This window comes from Limanda limanda, chromosome 1 (assembly GCF_963576545.1).
Source record: "Limanda limanda chromosome 1, fLimLim1.1, whole genome shotgun sequence".
NCBI classification, from domain to species: domain Eukaryota; kingdom Metazoa; phylum Chordata; class Actinopteri; order Pleuronectiformes; family Pleuronectidae; genus Limanda; species Limanda limanda.
This window is the reverse complement of record NC_083636.1, coordinates 24,933,745-24,950,434: the sequence shown is the minus strand read 5'-3', so window position 1 is coordinate 24,950,434 and position 16,690 is coordinate 24,933,745. Positions and strand designations below refer to the sequence as shown.

General features: G+C 40.2%; 2 protein-coding genes across 2 annotated transcripts in view; both read left to right on the top strand.

Moving 5' to 3' along the window:
• Nucleotides 1-298: 298 nt before the first annotated feature.
• On the top strand, nt 299-8,280 carry pla2g3 (phospholipase A2 group III). The gene is made up of 7 exons (XM_061068833.1): nt 299-1,029; nt 3,967-4,099; nt 4,202-4,336; nt 5,448-5,809; nt 5,895-6,024; nt 6,530-6,640; nt 7,026-8,280. The coding sequence occupies exons 1-7, from the start codon at nt 492-494 to the stop codon at nt 7,264-7,266; spliced, it is 1,650 nt and encodes a 549-aa protein (XP_060924816.1). The 5' UTR covers nt 299-491; the 3' UTR covers nt 7,267-8,280.
• Nucleotides 8,281-9,095: 815 nt separating this feature from the next.
• The window catches only part of ttc28 (tetratricopeptide repeat domain 28), a 125,477-nt gene continuing 117,882 nt past the window's right edge, over nt 9,096-16,690 (top strand). The window contains exon 1 of the mRNA XM_061079853.1: nt 9,096-9,315. Within this exon, the coding sequence (XP_060935836.1) occupies nt 9,286-9,315 (30 nt within the window). The 5' untranslated portion in view covers nt 9,096-9,285. The remainder of the gene's footprint in view (nt 9,316-16,690) is intronic.

Sequence of the window (16,690 nt, the reverse complement as noted above, 5' to 3'; positions counted from 1 at the left end):
ATGTCATCTTAGCAATCAATGTTAATTGATTACTTAGTCACTTTGTCACTGGAGTGTCTATTTAGTGTGTGTTGTGTGTGTTGGTGGCGGGCCAATACTTTATCAATATACTAGTCACATTTTCAAACTGATAACAATCTGGTTTGTGGGTGTATGTGTGTGTGTGTGTGTGTGTGTGTGTGTGTGTGTGTGTGTGTGTGTGTGTGTGTGTGTGTGTGTGTGTAGGTGGGTGGGTGGGTGTGTGTTAATCAATATGTCATGTATTAGTGCCACTGTCAGCGAGAGTGTGAGTGAGAGAGAGGGGGCGAGGGGGCTGGAGAGATGTCACATGACTCCGTGTGGTTCAGTTTACTTTGGATGCTCCAGGAATCTCCCCTTCACGCCTCCTCCCGTCCTCATTTAAACCACTTCGCCATAACTTCTCCATCTGCTCCAGAAGCTGCAGCCTGTCAGCATCACTCACTCCGCCTCCGGTCCGTCAGCGCGCCACCATGACGCACATGTCTGCCCTCGTCCTCCTCACCTCATCCCTCCTGCTGTGGACGCCTGCACAAGCCTCGCTCCTCTGTCTCCGGACCAGAGTTCTGCCGGAAGACGAAGTGCACCACAGCTTCCTCCGGCGGGACTCCGCATCCCTGCGGCTGTACCACAGCGCCTGGTCCGGCGAGCGCACTCTGCTCGGCTGCGCTTGGAGCGATGACGCATCACTGATCCAGAACTACTTGTCTCTGTGCGCGGAGAACACGCACGACTTCACCGATCACCCGGATCCAAATCTACATTTGAACTCAGTGTTCGGGCCCGAGGAGAGGTGCGTCTCTTTGGATTCTCCAGGGTCGGAAGGAGCGGGGTGGCCCTGGGTGAACAGGCCGCTGGGAAGCTATGGAGGTCTCCCCGAGGCTGAGAAGAGTCAGGGTCAGGATGAGAGGTCAGAGGTCAGGACCCATGTGCGTGTAAAACGAGGTTTCATTGTACCTGGGACCCTCTGGTGCGGCTCAGGAAACAAGGCGCTGTCATATGCTGATTTGGGTAAATGTTCTTCATTTCTTCAAATAATTTAGGGTTATATAAAGGTTGTGTGGAGATGAAAGCCTGGTATAAGACTAAAGGTATTTTCTTAGTTCATTGTTCAGGTTATTGGTGAGATGTTAACTGTGGTGAGGTTAACATTAGGGTTAGGCATGAATTGGCCATGGTTAAGCTTAGGGATAAGGTTACTGTAAGACGGTCCAAATAACGATATCCGGGCAAACCTGTGTGTGTGCAAATTATACTAGAATATGCTTTCATATTCCTTGTCTTGACTGCATTAACAAGAGAAATATTTATACTCCAAAGCAATCTTCTTTTATTAGGATCATAAATAGATGTTTCATTTAAAAAGGTGTGGGAGTTATAGATGTCGGCTTAATATAAGAATATCTGGGCAGTAGGTTGAGTTATAAATATAAGTCTCAGGAGGGAAACACAGTGGTCCCTCTGAAGTGTGTGTTTAATGGAAAAAATGTAATTCAGCCGTGTGCAAATTAAATTTGTAGCATTTGGCAGTACCTCTTCACGCTGTGACTAAAGGCAGTCTGCAGGGCTGCTGACTACTACTACAGTAAAACGTTTAGTAATCAAGATAACATTTTGATAATTTCTCGTCTACATCTAGACAGTATAGACATGTCTGTGAACTATTTTCACAAGGTTTGATTGCTCCACGAGTGAGAAACTGATGTTTAAAGATGATATATTTCCATTGACTGTGATGGGGACATGATGATACATTTCAAAACATTTTCAAAAAGACTGTTTTAGAGAATAAAGTTTGACATTTTTCAGATCGCAAATACCTAGATGTGCGAATTATGTCATTTATTTCCGTGACCATTGGAATAATAATAATAATAACATCGAAAAAATAAGGAGCATAAAGACATGAGGCTCACAGCAGCTGACCTGGTGTGTGTAGAGAAAGAAGTGGAGATGGGTAGACATCAGGTGACTGCAGGGATGATAAGAAGAAGGGACAGGTGCATGGATGGGTGGGACAATCAGGTGAGGTGGGAAAGGAGGGAAACTCTGACGACATCTGGTGGAAGGGTGGAGGAAGGCAGGTCTAGGGAGCTGGAAGAAAGAACGTGACCTGAGAGAAGTGAGCAGTGGCAGAAGAGAGGTGGAGCTGAGGAGCAGACAGGGACCATAGACTATTTATCAATAACAAAAATGAAGCTAAGATATCCAGCATAGAGGTGCTACCATCTTCTTTTTTTTTTTTTTTTTTTTTTTAATATTTTAATTAGAAGGTATGGCACAGTAGAAACGGAAGCAATGTCAAATTTACATTGGGTATCTCAAAATTACAGTCAGACAATTAACAATATATAGAGACATTGACACCATAAAAACACTGTGCATCACAATGGATTAAGAGTAAGGTATACAGTCTTCCTCCTAGGATATTTTTCTTATTTTCTGGACCACATGAACGTGGTCATACGAACAATATAATACACAACTCAATGAAAATAATAAAAATAATGAAAGATAGATAACTGTAAATTCTATTAAATAATAATAAAGTATTAAAGCTGCACAGTATAAATAAATTAAAAGGAAAACAAAAAACAAAAAAAACAAAAGAAAACACAGGAAAAAAAAAAAAAAAAAAAAAAAAAAGAATAAGTAAATGAGTGAATAAAAAGGAAGAAGAAAGAGAGAAAAGAGAGAGAGAGAGAGAGGGGGGGGGTCCGTCAATCAGGGGGCAGAGACTGGAGAGAGTGAAAGAATGTAAGAAAGGGAAGCCACTTACTATAAAATTTGTTAGAGCTACCTTTCACCGAATATCTAATCTTTTCCAGCTTTAGGAAAGACATGGTGTCGTTGAGCCACTGAGTACTGGAGGGAGCTTTAGTTGACTTCCAGTTGAGAAGAAGGTGGCATCTTGCCAATAAAGAAGTGAAAGCTAAAATGTCTAATTGATTAGAAGTAAACCGGTTATGGTTCTCTGGGAGCCCGAATATGGCAACATGGGGGGAGACTTTTATAATCACTGAAAGTATTTTTGACATCGTATCAAAATAGTTCAGCCAAAAACAAGAGAGTAGCGGACAAGAGTAGAACATATGGGTTAAATTGCAGGATGAGGCATGACATTTGTCGCATTTGTCAGTGATACTGGGGTAGATTTGCGACAGTCGCGCTTTAGAAAAGTGGACTCTAAACAGAACTTTAAATTGTATAAGTGTGAGACGAGCGCAGGATGAACTTGTATGAATTTTCTTAAGAGCAGTGTCCCACCAGTCATCCTCCAGGTGCTACCATCTTCATCATCATTTGGAGCCTGAGTCTAAGTCTGTGCTTGCGTGAAGCCGCGGTATCGAGGTCCTGCTGATACTCAACCCTCTAGAGTCAGTCATGACATTTCTACAGCATTAAATTAATAATTACAACAAAACTTATCATGTCCCATGTAAAAACAAGGAAGAGGCAGGGTTTATGACATCTCTTCTGCAGCCAGCCACCAGGGGTGATCAAGATGTTTTGGCTTTACTCTTGGGAAGCTGCCGTGTCATCCATCATTATATACAGCCTATGATACGCCTCTAAACTGCACAAACTGAACATTCATCTGTAAAGATATATATTTAGATGTATATATTTTATTTTCTATTTTAAATTTTTGATATTCTATTTCATTGTTATTCTATTTTATTCTTTTTTTATTCTATTTTATACTATTTCTATTTTTATTTTATTTTTTTGGGTTGAAATTACTGAGCATTGCTTAAAGAGAGTGTGTGACCCAAGAATTTCATTGACAGTGACTACTTCATGTTATCTCTGTTCATTTGACAATAAAAAATCTTGAATCTTGAATCTTGAAATCAGTGATTGTATGTATGACAGCAAGTTTTCGATCATATTGTGGTAATATTCTTTTCCGCCCCTGCTCAATCCCTCTTGCCTTGTCTTCTGCAGGAGTTTTTTCGGACACAGACAGCTGCTGCCGGGAGCACGACCAGTGCAAAGACACCATCCTGTCCTTTCACTCTGAGTTTGGTGTCTTCAACAAAAACATCTTCACCATGTCTCACTGTGACTGTGACAACAAGTAGGTTTTTGTTGTTACTGCACTCGGTCCGTGTCAGTTGATTTCCTGTATGTGCGTTCTGTGACGTCTCTAATTATGCACCCAACATGTTTCACGTTACAGGTTTCATAGTTGTTTGACTCAGGCGAATGACAGCATATCTGATGTGGTGGGATACACCTTCTTCAACCTGCTGAAGATGAACTGCTTTGAGTTCTCCTATCGCCTCCAATGTCAACAGAGAAACTGGTTTGGAATGTAAGACAATTTTTGAATAAGTTTGTATCATATTTTGAGTACACATCAATAGATCTGATTTGGGATTTATCAGTGATGAAAACAACTGCATATTTCACCCACTGTCCAAACAATCACATTTACCTCCAGCTGCATTTAGTCATGCAGATAGAATTGTGTTTATGTAGGTTTTGTGATATCTCTCACTCAGAATTTTCCTTCCCGTTTTCAATTTTTAGCAATGTTAGCCGCTCAAAGGTTGGACTTGATTGTAATATTTGTATAAGCATTCATAGTCCCCTGAGTATGCATCTGAATGACTTGTACGATAACTGGCACACCAGGAGGTCACATCTGTTGAGGGGATCCCAAGATAGGTGTAAGGATAAGACAAAACAACAAAAACAAGTTTCTATTGTTATTCTTTAACTTTATTATATTGTGGAATAATGGATATCTTGCCACTTCAGACTTCAGAAATTAGTCTTTGGTTTGACTGGGGAACCTACATATTGGGTCATGCTATTGCTTAGATTTTGATTGACGTACACATTTGTATGTTCCCCTCAGGAAAATTCTAATTGTAAACCATCAGGTCAAAAATTCAATGCTTTGGTTTATGATCAAATACCTGAAAAGAACTACATCCGCTTAAGTTATGTTGTGTATTTACAGCTAAACTAGAAGCTGAACTAAGATGGTGAACACATTAAATGTTGTACCGGCTAAACATCATTGTGACTTCATGTTAGCATGTTGGCATTTAGCTCAAAGCTCTGCTGTCGTATCTGCTTACAGCCTCACAGAGTTGCTAACATCACATACATCAGAACAATTAAGAATATCGACTCTGAAGTTTGCCAGGTCGCATAGCTTAGCATCATGGCTGGATTTTTTTCTGTTGTTAAAATAAAAAAAACCACATATTAACTATTGAAAATTTGAGGTGCGGGTGAGGGACAGAGCAAGGCCAACTGTTTCCAATGCGTCTAGTGACTGTGCGAGGTTAAGCAAACAGACTGTTATCGATTGAACCTTCCTCTCTCACTTGCTGTAAAAATAAGCATGTATATATATATATAAATGTCATTCTCATTCTTCAAATGACTTCAACCTCTGTTGCTATTTACAGGTGTAAAGAGACTAAAATGGCTTTGTATGCTGAGGTCCATTCCCCCAAACTGTACGAGTCTACCAATTCAAGAGAGGCCGGCATGAACGACACTATTGCCAACACCACCGCACCTGCAGAGTTCCCAGAGAGCATCACGTCCCACCCACAACTTTCCTCCATCACTGCTGCTGCATCCACCGTCCCTACACCTTCAACGAGGTCCCCCTCCTCCTCCCTCACTCCTGTTACCAATGTCACCCCCCCCACGGTCACAACCATATCAGAGAAACCTACTGGATCAGTACCTGAGAGTAGAAACCATCTCAGCATGCCACCGATCCAAACCCAAACGGTGACTGAGCTGGACGCTAATATCCCAGGTATTTTAATATCGCACACATTTCTCCAGCTCTTCAGTTTATAGCTTCACACGACAGTTAAGGAATTCCTGCTTCATATCCACAGGGATGCAACTATCGTGTGGTGTCTATAAGGATCTTGATGAGTGCAGATACAAGATCCTTCCTCAGCGGAGGAAATATGGCATCCACAACCTAGAGCCCAGGACGCTGTACCACTGCAATTGTACCAAAAGGTAAATAAACCTTTTACAGGTAATAAATACAGATCAGACAAAAAATGTAGCTTTTTTGCAAAAAAAAACATATCACAGTTTATTGATTAAATCATCAAATAAAGAGGCGGGGATGTGTTACACCATGTCTGGAATACGTAAATGTATTTAGCCCCCAGAGTAAATATTAGGAGTGCTATTGTCAGAGCATGTGTAGACTTTGTGACCTTCTTTTCGGTTTGTACCAAGAAATATGAGGCGGACATGGTGTAGTGTTTCATAACACAGAAGTAGGCCACAAGTAGTGTCCTCATAGATTCCCAGACACACTGTTGCATAAGGTGTACCGGTTCTTTAAATATGTACAGAAAGGATTTTGTGTCCTTGGCTAATATATTTTCGAAATCTCATGTTTGCACTTCTCTTTTTCCTTTGGCAGTCCGTCCATCATCTGTATTTGTGTTCCTTTTTTTGTTTGGCATGTCTTTTGGTCTCTGACGTTTGTTTTGTCTTGCTGTCCTTTCAGATTATTCCAGAGTTTGGTTAAACAGAGACAACTGACCGAAGTACATTCTCTTCTGCTTGGACGCGTGTCTGGATCTTGCTTCCTCCCACATGACTGCACTGCCGGCAAAACGTCAGTACACAATTCCACAGTCACTGTAGATGAATCCACATGACATGAAAAGAACTGAAAGACTGTGTGACTTATTAGTCCTGTAATTAAATACCAATTTAAATACATTTTTTAATAAATCCTCCAGTAAAACAACTTCTCTTACAGAAAAACATATATTTCAGCAGTGTTTCCCTGTTGTAGATGCATGAGGGGGGGCTTGTGTTACTTTATAAATTGTTTGATACTTTAGTCCAGTGGTTTCCAACCTTGAGGTCAGGCCCCTCAAAAAGCTCAACAGCAGTTAGAGAGCACGATATTAGAAGTATAAAGCAGCATTAAATGGATGTACTGTACCAAAGTTATTATAGCATCATAAAACCATCATTGCTTCTTTGTTTTACAGCTGTACAGCAGCTCTGGTGAAGGCAGACCTTCCTCAGCTCGAGCAGAGGAGTGGTGCTGAGGTGGAGGAGCAGCGCCATCTACAGGCAGTGCAACTGAAGGTCAGGAGGCCAAACAACAGGAGAGCTAAAAGAACAGACCGAGCTGTGAAGCTTCACAGACTGTGTCTCAGGATGACTCGGCCCAAACAAATGAACAAGAGCAGGAAACATGTTCAAAATGCTCAGCGGCCAGCTGTATGAGGAAGATAACTTGTCTGAGAGGGAGTATTATGGAGACTCAAAGCTTCTGATACTGAATAAGTACATAAGACATCATGAAGTAAATAATCATATAAATATATACACACAAAATATACATACCAACAAAACACACCATTAAGAAAGGTAATAGGTTGAAGTGAGGGGAAATTATTCCTGACATGCTCCCAAGATTTTTCCAGAAAACATAAAAACAGACTCTGGAAAAGGATTTTAAATCTTACAAACAAAAACTGCCCAAATAGTAAAAACAGCAGTAACTTTGTTGTTTTAACTAATGACATTAGTTAAAACAACATTTAATTGTTTTGTGGCAGTTCATAAGCCTGGGATCTATCATTAGAGTTAGCAGACATATGCTTTTTTCTGCCATGACAAACCCAGACAACTGCTATAAACATCTATAGTGTTTCATATCGGTTGTTGTTATGCAGAATATATAATACCAAGGTGGTCAATGTTTAGTTCTCTTTTTATGCACCACTGAGACTGTTCACATTCCCCTTTAGCCACCCATGATACTCAGGTCTCTCCTTATTACTTCTGGGAATGTTTGGCAGTTTTAACATCTCCAGAGATTGTTAGGTACTCTAATGATATTCTTAATAGCTTTAAATTTGACATTTTTAAAGTGTAAATATAAGTCTAGTTTAAATTAAACTATATTATTTAGTATTTCCCCATATGATGGATATTGAATTTACACAGAATACAACTTGATTGTTCAATGAATAAATATAAAGTGAAAAACTTGTCATGTAATATAAGCTCACACATCAACCTTTCATATATTGAAGTGTCAGCTCTTGTTACTTGTGAATGTTTTAACTGTATTGTTTGAGTTGTAGACTGATGCACATTATGTTGTTAGCACCATAATGAAAAAGGAAAGTGTACAGGGGAACGTTTATGTAAATATCTGTACATAACAAAACATTGTTTGAAGTGTGAAGGAAATGTATGACTGATTTAAATGAAGAATCTGACCATTTTAAATATTGCTTTCATTACTTGCATTTTTAGAAGGCTTTCTTAGATGAGAAGATTGACACTACTCTCATGTTTATACCACAAATACTACACGAGAGTGAGCAGCGGTTAGCTTAGCATAAAGGCTGGAAAGAAGTGGAAACAGCGCTTTGGCTTCACTTTTGGAAAGCAGTCAAGTCGTCCATATTCATGTACAGTCAGAGTTGGTTGGCTGGCCGGGGCTAGCTGGTTAGCATGCTAACCTTGGAAGAAGATAAGCAAAAGAGCTAACATTAGAAATAAAGTGGATGAATAAATAAAGTAAGGAATTTTGATGCTGAATCCAGAGTGAGTGTGCTCGATTAAACAAACAACAGTTGTAGCTATAGAAAAAAACTACATATAGCACCTTTAATGGATATGAGAGTGGTATCAACTTTTCCAACTATGACTTTGCACACGCGATATGACAATTTAAAAAACGTTTTAAATTCATTCACCCTATTTGCTTCCTGCTGTATAGACTACAAAGGCTATTTGATTATTTATTGTTTTGTGGGTTTATCCTAATAAAACCAGAAGGAAAGAAAGAAGGATTTATTTCATTATTGACTCCTCAGACTGATGAGAGGACTCAGGAGTGATGTGCACCGGGAGGCTGCAGACACACGGATCTGTCAGGTAACTCTACTCCTCTCTGATGTCATGATCGTGTAATTGAAACCTGGGGGCTGGAGGCTGCAGCCGCGGAGCCGGACCGGATCCCCGCCTCTCACCGGACTAGCATTCCGCCAAGGAGAGGAGATCGTCTGTGGGAACATGGCGCATTTACTCTGGATTAACTTTCCCCAGGAAGAAAAGCTCCGCCGGGTCGTCCCGTAGCGCACACGTCTCCCAATCCCAACTTTGATCCGCTACTAACAAAGCGCAGCAGACCGTTAACTTTGGCCTCGGAGTGGATGGTGGCGGAGAGGTTTCCTGTCCCCGCTTTGGGATGAAAGTTTGGAGCCGCTGTCGCCGGATTTAGCAGCGATGGAAAAGCACAGGACGAGGAAAGAGAAGGTAAGAGCCCTGGAAACAAGGGGGTTTCTTCGGCTAGGGGTCTGGACAGATGGCCCGGCGCGGTGTCTGGGTGTCAGTGGGCAGAAGAAAGGGAGCTCCGACACGGTGACAGTTCCCAGACAGACAGACAGGCTCACCATCCTGCAGGATCCATCTGAAAACCAGCTCACACAGTCTATGGTTCACACCGAGCTGCCATCTGACCACTGCCATGCAGCCTCCCTGCTCCACTTCCCTGCTCCACTTCCAAGCCTCCAGGCTGTGAATGCCTCCATGCTGAGGGACTACTTGTTGCCTCTAGAGTCAGGGAAGCACAAACTACATTACAAACCATTAGTAGCTTTAGAGCTGCAGGGCAACAGGAATCACTGTCCTTATTTAAACAAAAGGAGTTGGCAAGACGAGGCTAATTCATCTGTATATGGCATCTTTCAACAACAAAGTCAAACAGACATTAACAGAAAATATAGAAGAGATACAAGTAAAATAAGGAAACACAAACAAATATAATAGAATTTAAAGGGATAGTTCACCCAAAAAACATCTTAATTCACTCATTATCTACTCACCACTATACCAATGGAGGGGTGGGTGAAGTGTTTGAGTCCACAAAACCCTTTTGGAGTTTCAGGAGTAAACAGGGTTGCAGCCAAATCCAATACAATTGAAGACATTAGTGACTATCTTCAGACAACAAAACAACAGTAAAAACACAACATAGCTTCATACTTCTCCTGTGGTGTCACACACAGGAGAAGTGTGTGTAGTGTCTGTAAAGCCTGGCATACCTATTGGACTGGAAACCGTGTCATTTACACAATGCTTTTAGCCTAAATGTCCACTGTGGTCCACGCACAAATACAGCTGCAGAGGAGGATAACATAATGGTGAGTGGACAATGAGTGAATTTTCATTTTTTGGTGAACTATCCCTTTAAAGATGATTACATTGCAGTTACAGTAGAGAGCAAATCTAAATGGTACCAAATATAGTTTAATACAAAGCAGTAACTACAGGATACCACAACAATAGATTTAAAGCCTGGATTTAAAAGCACTGAGACCTGGAGACTTTATTCCAGAAAAAAAGAGTTATCAAAACCTGAAAAACTAATGAAGGTGAAATAAAGTCAACGCTACAGCCACAAAAACAAGACATCATGAAAGTAGGTGTGTAACAGGGAGTTTTAGGAATTGATTTCAACACTGATTCTGTTTAGAACTAGACTGATTTTAGCTTAATATAGATTTATCAGTGTTGGTGTCAATGTTGAACGATAAGTAGCTTGAGTAATAACCGTGACCCCTGTAAAACAGTTGGTCCACCAGGTAGCGAGGTGACTGGATGTTTTGCACTTTAAAATGTCCCAGTCAGTTTGTATCTTAGTCACAATTCTTTACAAATCAAATGTCAGGTCTTGTATCAAGATTATTCATTCATGTTAAAAGTAAGCCAAATATCTTTTCTCAGCATTGACCCCAAAAATCTAGAGTCAGTTGAGATATGTGTTGGGACAATTTGCAGGAAGTGTCGTTGTAGAAAGGCCAGATGGACGTCAGAAGTAATTTGTAAACAGTGTCTCTGGAGCCGGAACCAGAACAACTGCCAAAAAATGGAATTGTAATATTTTCAAATTGTGTTTCAATCCAAAACCTCAAAAATGTAAACAGTTTCTCCAATGTGAACATTGGGTACTAAGTTTTAAATAATTGTAAAAAACAACAACCACAACAACATTTAGGTTGATGCTGTCTTGGGCTGTGGTTCGTTATAATGGTTCCTTTCCCCTTCTTACATTTGAGAGACCTAAGGATTGATCAGTTTGTGAAGGAAAATAATCAGCAGAGGACTCACCTCTGCCAAGGAATTTGTTTTCCGCCCTGTCTGTTTATTTGATTTTGACCAGGATCACACAAAAACTACTCAACAGATTTCAATGAAACTAGTTGGAAGGATGGGACAGGGGCCAAAAAAGATTTCTTAAAATTTGGGTCACTTCCTTATTACATTTCTAGATATTGAGTTTTTTTATTTCATTCACAAATTCCCCAGTCAATAATGCATGAATCCTAATGAAAAAATCCAGCAGACTTTTATTATGAGTTCATAAAAGTGCATAAATTTATGAGTTGTGACACGATTGAATTTAATGGGACTGGCTGGAAATGGTAAGCGCTCTGCTGACTAGCATTCTATTTGATAACTGGAAGGGTGATCAGAGAGTATATAAATCCGCCGATGCTAAAGCCCTATCTCAACATGTCAAAGAAAGTAAAAAGGTCCGTCCCTTTGTTTGGATATATGCCCAAATTGAATGGGTTCATGCCTCACCACTCCACAAAATGTCATGGGAAATCGGTTAAGTATTTATTGCCTAACCCTGTAAACTAACCAACATACAAACAAACACCAATTCAACCTAATTTTAGTATTTAGTAAGTATTATGTCTGTATTACATCTCAGAAACATTCCTATCATAATTTCCCTGAGACTGAGGTGGTTTTTCACTTTGTCCAACAGTCCAAAAACGAGCTATTCACATCTGAGGGTATATTAGCTTGAAAATATAACCACAACAATTTATTAAGATAATTATTATATGAGAATAGTAATCTATTGATAGTTGTCTATTAACGTATCAATTATTTAATTAATCATTTCACATGTGATCCACAGTAATATCGGCTGGGCTCTATATCTTTCATCCAGCTAATCAGAGCCATACCATTACCTAATAATAAAAACCATGTTATCTTTAGTCTTAATCCCTGACTTCATACTTATACTCATAGTAATCATATTATCAGGTATCCTTGCTTCATATTCTGCATGTGATTTCACTTAATAGCAACTAGTTGTCTTAGCTCATCACCTACAACATGACTCATATTAAAAGAACAGAGGTTCACTCTCAGGGCCACAATTTCCTCTCACTCAGGTATTCAGCTGCACAGTTTATGTCTGTGTCTCTGTGTTGTTCTCCAGGAATGTACTCCCTTTGACCTGATCTGAAAAAAGGGTCTGGGAATAGTAAGACAGGAGACAGGGGAAGTGTGTGTGTGCGTGTGTGTGTTTGTGTGTGTGTGGGTGGGTGTGTGTGTAATCTTGGAAGGACTTGAACAGGATATTCACGTTGTGTTCCTGTCTTTTTTGTTCATTTCACATGTGTGTGTGTGTATGTGTGTGTGTGTGTGTGAGAGAATGGTCTTCCTCAAGCTCAAACTCTTTCCTGTGCAAACTCATGTTCAGGCAGCCTAACATTATTTTTCTATAAAGTATAAGTGCGTGTGTGTGTGTGTGTGTGTGTGTGTGTTTGTGCGTGTGAACTCTTATGTTCAACCCAGAAAATACATACCTATTAGTTATTGTGTCAGCAATGACAAAAAAATAACCAACTGTCAGTGCGAACGTCCTGCTGAGTGACTTAGTGCCACTTATCTTGACAACAGTCTATCGTACTTCTCAGTGTGTGTGTGTGTGTGTGTGTGTGTGTGTGTGTAAATAAGCTGCCACAGCCATATACACAGACCATGTGACACACCAAATCAACATGAGCTTAATTTAAGATGTATTACAAAGTCACAATACAAATTCCTGTCAGGGCAATTTAATGACTCAACTGGACAATTCGCAGATGTAGTATAAAATTGATTTATTTGTTGCTTTTAGAGAGCAACAATCTCACAGCAGCAGACACACCATCACATTCAAATTGTCATATACATGTGAGCAGTGATCAGAGCTGAGGCTGAACTCTTTTGTGTCCAGAGCACAGGTGGGAGAGGCTTCCCTGATCAAAACATATTTATATACTACTGCATGTCTTCACCTCACCTTTTCAGAAGAATTCAAAAGAATGTGTCCTTCTCTTTGCATGTCAGCCACAACCAGCCTGATCCAATATAGATACTCCAGTATATTTATAATTCCAGCTCTCTAAAAGTTACTGAGCCATTTTCCTCAGCTAAGCTTTGTAAATCAGTTGTTGTTTTGTGAAGTGAACTGCAAATGCTGTTGTCTGATTTCAGAATAAAGGTAATCGACTGCCTATATTCACCATGAAGCAAACACAGAATGTGGTGCAGAATCTGCACTAGCTTAAACATCAATGAGCAGAGCAGAATGAAGACCTCCATTATCTTGACGATCCAACTTTGGTCAACACCTACTCAAAAGTCTTTTAGAAAATTAATAATTTCACAAACAGTGGCAGGTATAGTACCCAGATCCTTTATCTAATGGGGGATTTCTTCTACCTCTGCCCTATGTTTCTAAATGTGTGTGTGTAAGTGGTACATGGCAGCAGCAGGTACTATGTAACAATGTTTTTTAACAAAAAAAGGCTTAATTTGTGACTTTGGGTATTTCCTAAGAGTCCTAAAAATCTGTTTTCTGATGTGGACAGTGTTAAGAAGCAATTGTCAAAAGATGGCCATTCCTACTTGTTTGAGCAGGAGTATACGGAGGAAGAGCTAAAGCAAATTGATTTGTGAGTGAGGAGAGAGAGAGAGAGAGAGAGAGAGAGAGAGAGAGAGAGAGAGAGAGAGAGAGAGAGAGAGATAGAGATAGAGAGAGAGAGAGAGAGAGAGAGAGAGAGAGAGAGAGAGAGAGAGAGAGAGAGAGAGAGAGAGAGAGCGAGAGAGAGAGAGAGCCAACAAACAGAGGAGGGACAAGGAGTTGCTGCGTGGTTCCCAAGCTCTGGAAACCGATGATGTTCCTGTGGGTGCTGTGACTTTATGCCCACAGAGGAAGAATGTTAAAAAGAATGCAAAAAATACTTTAATGGACATTTTGTGGACTGTTGCTGTTGCCCCATAAGATTACACTGTAGCCACGGCTGTGTTGAGACTCTAGAGTGGATCTGCTGGAGAGATTCTAAACGTTTTACTAGTACCAGTAATGTAAATACCAGAATTACTATTTAAGTGAAAGTAGTATTAGTACGCAGTGTATACATACTCTGCAACATGTCAAGTCCTCGATCAAAACTTTATTTATGTTAAAGTAAAGAAAGGAAAATAGACTCAAAATTTCAAATATTGAAGTCTTCACTATGCAGAAGTCATTAAAGAATACTTTAACGACTTCTGACTGACCTAATTTATAATGACATGATCATTTATGAGTCGACTTTATTTTGTAGGATTCATTTGAAGTGGCAAAGTAAAGAGTAAGTTAAAGATTAATTGGGTGGAGTGAAAAAAGTGCATTACTTGCTTTGAAAAATGTAAAGTAGAAAGTGAATAATTACAAGTACTCAATCTTGTACTTAGCTACAGTACTTGATTAGATATATAGTACTTATTTACTTTCTCCAACTCCAACTGTGCTTTTGTGGAGACATGAAGCGATACAGTGGTTTAAGGAGAACTAATCACCCTGTCCGGACCTTTAAACTGAGCCATTAGTCAAACATGGAACAAATCAGTCAATGCATCAAACTCCACTCTCATATTTTCCACTTTTCACTTGAACTCGGCATGTGCACGGATTGTGTGCAGGTGCTTCCTCATAGGTTCCAGTGTACACAAATGTGTACACATCCCACACAAAAGGTCATCTGAGTGACTGAGGTCCACACTAAAGTCTCCACCGTGCATATTCTCCTGTTTTCTAGTTCAACAGTAATAGGATTAGAGCTTTACGTCTTTCGATATGATCCTTTCTTTGTTTACTTCCGCAAACACAGCCCTGGTTACATGTTAAACAAGCTCTGCTTTACATCACGCCTGTTATGTTTGTGTTTTATATCGACATGATGCATCCACTAATAGTGATGGCACCTTTTAGAGAGCAGCTGTAGAATTGGCATTTCCAGAGGACTGTGAAAAGTGTAAATTGGCTCCATGGATCAAGCACTACTGTGTCATAGTTCCCCTCAGGGCTGCAGCCAACAATGAGGACACTGATGTCAGGTTGTCAACGTCCATTTTCTGAACAACCAAAGGGCTTCAGGCACATTGAGGGGAGTTGACAGCTGTTCCTCGTATTTTAAAATTCAATTTATTTTTATTTCAAGCCAAGGCCCAACAATCCCGTTATGAATCCACATTTAAATTCATTAGACTTTTTTTATTTGAATGTCGAAACCCTCATAAATCAGTTACCAAAACATGTTTGATCCAGATCTATGAATTATTCTCTGAGGAATCAGTGAAAATGGTGACAAACACCCTACCTCATGTTAACTGATTTTGGTTATTTCCTGACCCCCTTCCAAGTTTCCTGGTAATCAGTCCAGTAATTTTTGCATAATCCTGATCACTAAGTAACAGACAGACAGAGAAACAGAGATGGAAACATAACCTCCATGGAGATAGCTATAGAAATCAGTGTGTCTCAATCAGATTCGATCTCGCACAGTGGGGCCTTGGAGACACTATTTATGGGGAATTAATGAGTCTGTAATTGACTGAATATTTTTACTCTGGAGAGAACTGTGTATGATTTGGTTTTAAACATCAATAATTGTTATTCCATTGCCATCTGTCAGAGGCATAGTTTACTTGATTAAAAAGGCCATGAGTAAAACAGAGAGCAGCACTCACTGTGCTCCAGGAGTCACTTGATGAGCCAAGATGGAGAAGCTTAATGTGTCATTTGCTGCGGCAAGTCTCATGTACATAAATAACAAGTACTAAAGAGCTGCCGTGTTCAGAGGGATTTGTCCTGCTCTCTGACCAGTAGAAGAAATAGTACTAGTTGTTCCTGATCACTTGTTGTAAATTATGTTTTGACTCTGACTGACTGTGTTTACAAGAGTTTAATGCTGCTGCTGCTGCTGATCATGTTTGCAGCCAAATTACAAGTAACTTCCCTTTATGTAATTTTTTTTACACCTGCATGCATCTGTCCCTTTCACCTCACACAGCTTCTTTGCCTCACATCTCCCCTTTTTGTACCTGGCAACCGCCCTAGTGGGAGCTGCCCAACGTAAATATAAAACGGTTTAAACTTTGGGCATTTTCTTGCCTCTCACTCAAAACTCTCGGTTGAAGTTTTAGGAATCCCTCCAGTCTGCATATTTGAAGTGTGTATACAAAGATTTAAGAGTGTTTTTGTGTGTGTGTGTGTGTGTGTGTGTGTGTGTGTGTGTGTGTGTGTGTGTGTGTGTGTGTGTGAGAGAGAGAGAGAGGGAGAGGAACAGAGAGGTATAATGAAGGCCTTGGTGTAAGCTCTGGTGAAAGGACAAATTTGGAAACACCAGATCAGGGAGGGAGGCAGCGACTCAATGTTAAAGCTACAGAGAGCTAACCTCAGTGTGCACATTTTACACAAGGTTTCAGCGGGTGTGACAGTGAAACGAACAGAAACCCTCATCTGACTGTCTGAGTCGCTGTCTGACTTTCCTCCTCTCTCTCTCCATCTCCCTGA

What these genes read in the sequence shown, in the direction of transcription:
- pla2g3 (XM_061068833.1), top strand. Translation starts at nt 492, where the DNA reads ATGACGCACATGTCTGCCCTCGTCCTCCTCACCTCATCCCTCCTGCTG. An exon ending in CACTGTGACTGTGACAACAA is followed by an intron (nt 4,100 to 4,201) that starts GTAGGTTTTTGT and finishes TTCACGTTACAG; the next exon opens with GTTTCATAGTTGTTTGACTC. An exon ending in GACTGCACTGCCGGCAAAAC is followed by an intron (nt 6,641 to 7,025) that starts GTCAGTACACAA and finishes TTTGTTTTACAG; the next exon opens with CTGTACAGCAGCTCTGGTGA.